This window comes from Cyprinodon variegatus, unplaced genomic scaffold (assembly GCF_000732505.1).
Source record: "Cyprinodon variegatus isolate N-32 unplaced genomic scaffold, C_variegatus-1.0 Scaffold344, whole genome shotgun sequence".
In the NCBI taxonomy this organism is placed as follows: domain Eukaryota; kingdom Metazoa; phylum Chordata; class Actinopteri; order Cyprinodontiformes; family Cyprinodontidae; genus Cyprinodon; species Cyprinodon variegatus.
The window spans coordinates 68,071-71,043 of NW_015150797.1; the positions used below are offsets into that span (position 1 = coordinate 68,071).

Consider the following 2,973-nt stretch of genomic DNA (forward strand, 5'->3'; position numbering starts at 1 on the left):
GGAGTGATCATGGTGATCTGTATTATCAATGCTGTGTCTGTCTACCTGCCAGCACCCAGATCAACTTCTTTTATTGGTTGATGTGTCTTGTCTTGCAGCAAAAGTAAAATTTTTCCATCTCGAGCAGCAGCTGCGTTTGCGGTGCGGCACGTGCGTCAGATTCTCAAACGCTCCTGGCGCGCTGCTTCAGCTTCTCAAAACGCGATGAAGGACGTTTTGCTGCACCTTGACGCACGTCAACCATTGACTTTGCATGTCAGCTAGCTGCTCCTGCTGCCTCTGCTGTGTTTGGTGGGAACGCGGCATAATACCTCTAGAGCACAAAACATAGGTTAGCAATGCATGAAAGAAGGAAGGGCATAATTATCATAATATAATATCATAATAGGAAAATGTGCGTCTTCTACGTGTGTTGTCTGGGTAACGACGTGTGTCAGGAACCATTACGACGGACGTAAAAAGCGGTGCTTGTCATCATAAGGGACGTAAAAAGCTACGCTTTTGTTGGTAAAAGATGGTGAAAAAAGTCGTGAAAATTTGGAAAACGGGCGCGTTTAACAGGTACATTTCAATCTTAACGTGATAATTAGATGGGATTAGTGGCACTCTTGGCTTGCCATAAGAAACACTGTATCGGTGTGCGTGTCGTTTCAATGTAGTCATGTGACCGATACAGGAGTTGTTTCTAACTGACTGGCTCACCAAATAAAAAAAGTCTGTCAGTCTGTCAACATGATGCGTCTGCTAAAAAAAATTCTCATCTTTTGCAGTATTTTGAAGCAGCCTAAAAGGAATAGGAACCTTTGATCCGTTGCATTTTAACTTTACTTTTTTCGTTGTGATACTTTTCCTCTCAGATATCAGGCAATTTATCTGAATTCAAGTTAATTTCAAACTGACTCTTAGTTTATTTACTGTTTTTACTTTACTCATTGGAGTTTAAATCACATTTTTAAATGTATTCCACAAGCATCCTCGTTCAGATTTTCCCTTATGTTTTCACGTTATATGTTTACATTATCAAAGATATTTCCAACATACAATTACTTAAATTATCAAATATCATTGTACTAGGTCATCAAATCAATGTAGTGTCTATAAATGTCCAGCAAGTGTCAGTATTCTGTGAGACTCAGAGAATCAATAGTTTGGCTTCCAGGTGCCTCATTAACCGTCACTACCCCAAACCCCTGGGGGGGAAACAAAACGAAAACAAAACAAACTAATGCAATCAGTTGGACTTCCTGTTCACATTAATTAAATTTATTTCAAGGATGAGTTTGGACCAGTATAGACGAACAGAATAAATTTTTATTTTTATAGCGGTTGGCAAAACATTTGAAAGTGCATTACCGCCACCTCCTGGTATGGATTGTGGAACAAAATTACAGTATATTAACTTTTAATAAATATTTTTCTTTTTTTATAACTATTATTTTTTATTTACAATGCCAAATTTAATATAATTAAACTGAAAATAATAATGTAGCAAAAACTAAACTAAAAATAAACCTTAAATGTGGCAAAAGCCATTTCATTTTTAAATTGTTAAATACTACATTGACGTTTCGCTTCCCCTCCAGGAAACTTTCCAGTGGATTGTTTTTAAACTTTTACGGAAAAAGTATATTAACTTTTTTTTATATATAATAAGAAACTTTAATAAAATTAAATAGAAAATATGAAATACTTAATAATATAGCAAAAATGGTTAATGTATAATAAACTCCTAAAATATGGCAGAATCCATTTGAATATTAAATACTACATCAGAGGTGGGAGGTCTGGTGTAAATTGTTAAAAACATGTATTATAATACTTATATATATTGGATAGATTAAATGTGGAGTTTTCGGTTAAACAATAAAAACAGTCAGCTGGACTGTGATCCTCCAGCGTGTCCAGCTCGTAGATTCGTCCCTGTTCCATATTGATTCTGGGAGATGTAGTCCTTTCAGTTACCATGTTCAAGCTCTTGGTTAGCCTCAAGAACTACAAACCAGTCCGGGCGGAGCCTTGAGAGGACTTCCGGTTTTCAGTCGGGCAGCAGGAACCCAAGATGCTGGTCGCCCTGTCTGTGCTGCTGTTGTTCAGCTCCAGGCCGGTCTGCTGCGTTTTTCAGAGACTTTACTGCTCCTTCTCAGACAGCTGTGACTGCGACTTCAAGCCCAGCATCAGGGGTGAGTTTGTGTTTACAGCTAGTGCTACAGCTACATGTTAGCAGGCAGCTAACAGTGCTGCAGGACACCAGAGATGAGCTAGCTGCCCCTTAAAGAAGCTCTGACTCACTAATGAAGTATTTTTCTGACTGCTAATTTCAATTCAATTCAGTTTATTTATATAGCACCAATTCACATGTCATTTCATGGCACTTTACAATTCAACAGATCATCCAGTCAAATTGATTCAAAGTTTTCTATCTAAGGAAAACCAATTGATTGCATCAACTCATTGACTCCAGGGCAATCCCTCACACTAAGCATGCTTGTAGCGACAGTGGAGAGGAAAAACTCCCTTTTAACAGGAAAGCAGAACCAGGCTCAGTGTGAGCGGCCGTCTGCTGAGGTCGACTGGGGTTCAAGGAGACAGAAGCAGAGATAAAAAAAAAGGGCAACTGTAAAAGGCGGCCCCGTCCAGGAAACACACAGCCAGTCAGACGAGCTCCGAGCCAGCTCCCATGTCAGAGGATGAAGAGAACACATCCAGCCAGTCACAGTCAGAGAAACAGGACTACACTGGAAAAACAGGCCGATCTCCAACATCTATAAACAAAGGTGTCGTTGACAGCAGCAGAGCTGGTATTTCTCTCCAGAACACAGAAAGCCAATGTCTATCAACTCTGCTCAGAAGCTGAAACAACTTTAAAGGAATATTACACCCAAAACATGATTAGCCTTCATTTTCTACTCACCCCCATGCTGAACAACACTCTGTAGTACTTTTTGGATATCTCAAATGCATCTGGAGATCTGG

General features: G+C 39.3%; 1 protein-coding gene across 1 annotated transcript in view; it reads left to right on the forward strand.

Annotated features, from left to right (window-relative positions):
• Nucleotides 1-2,036: 2,036 nt before the first annotated feature.
• tor2a (torsin family 2, member A) overlaps nucleotides 2,037-2,973 on the forward strand; it is a 7,441-nt gene continuing 6,504 nt past the window's right edge. Inside the window, exon 1 of the mRNA XM_015385579.1 lies at nucleotides 2,037-2,180. Within this exon, the coding sequence (XP_015241065.1) occupies nucleotides 2,060-2,180 (121 nt within the window). The 5' untranslated portion in view covers nucleotides 2,037-2,059. The remainder of the gene's footprint in view (nucleotides 2,181-2,973) is intronic.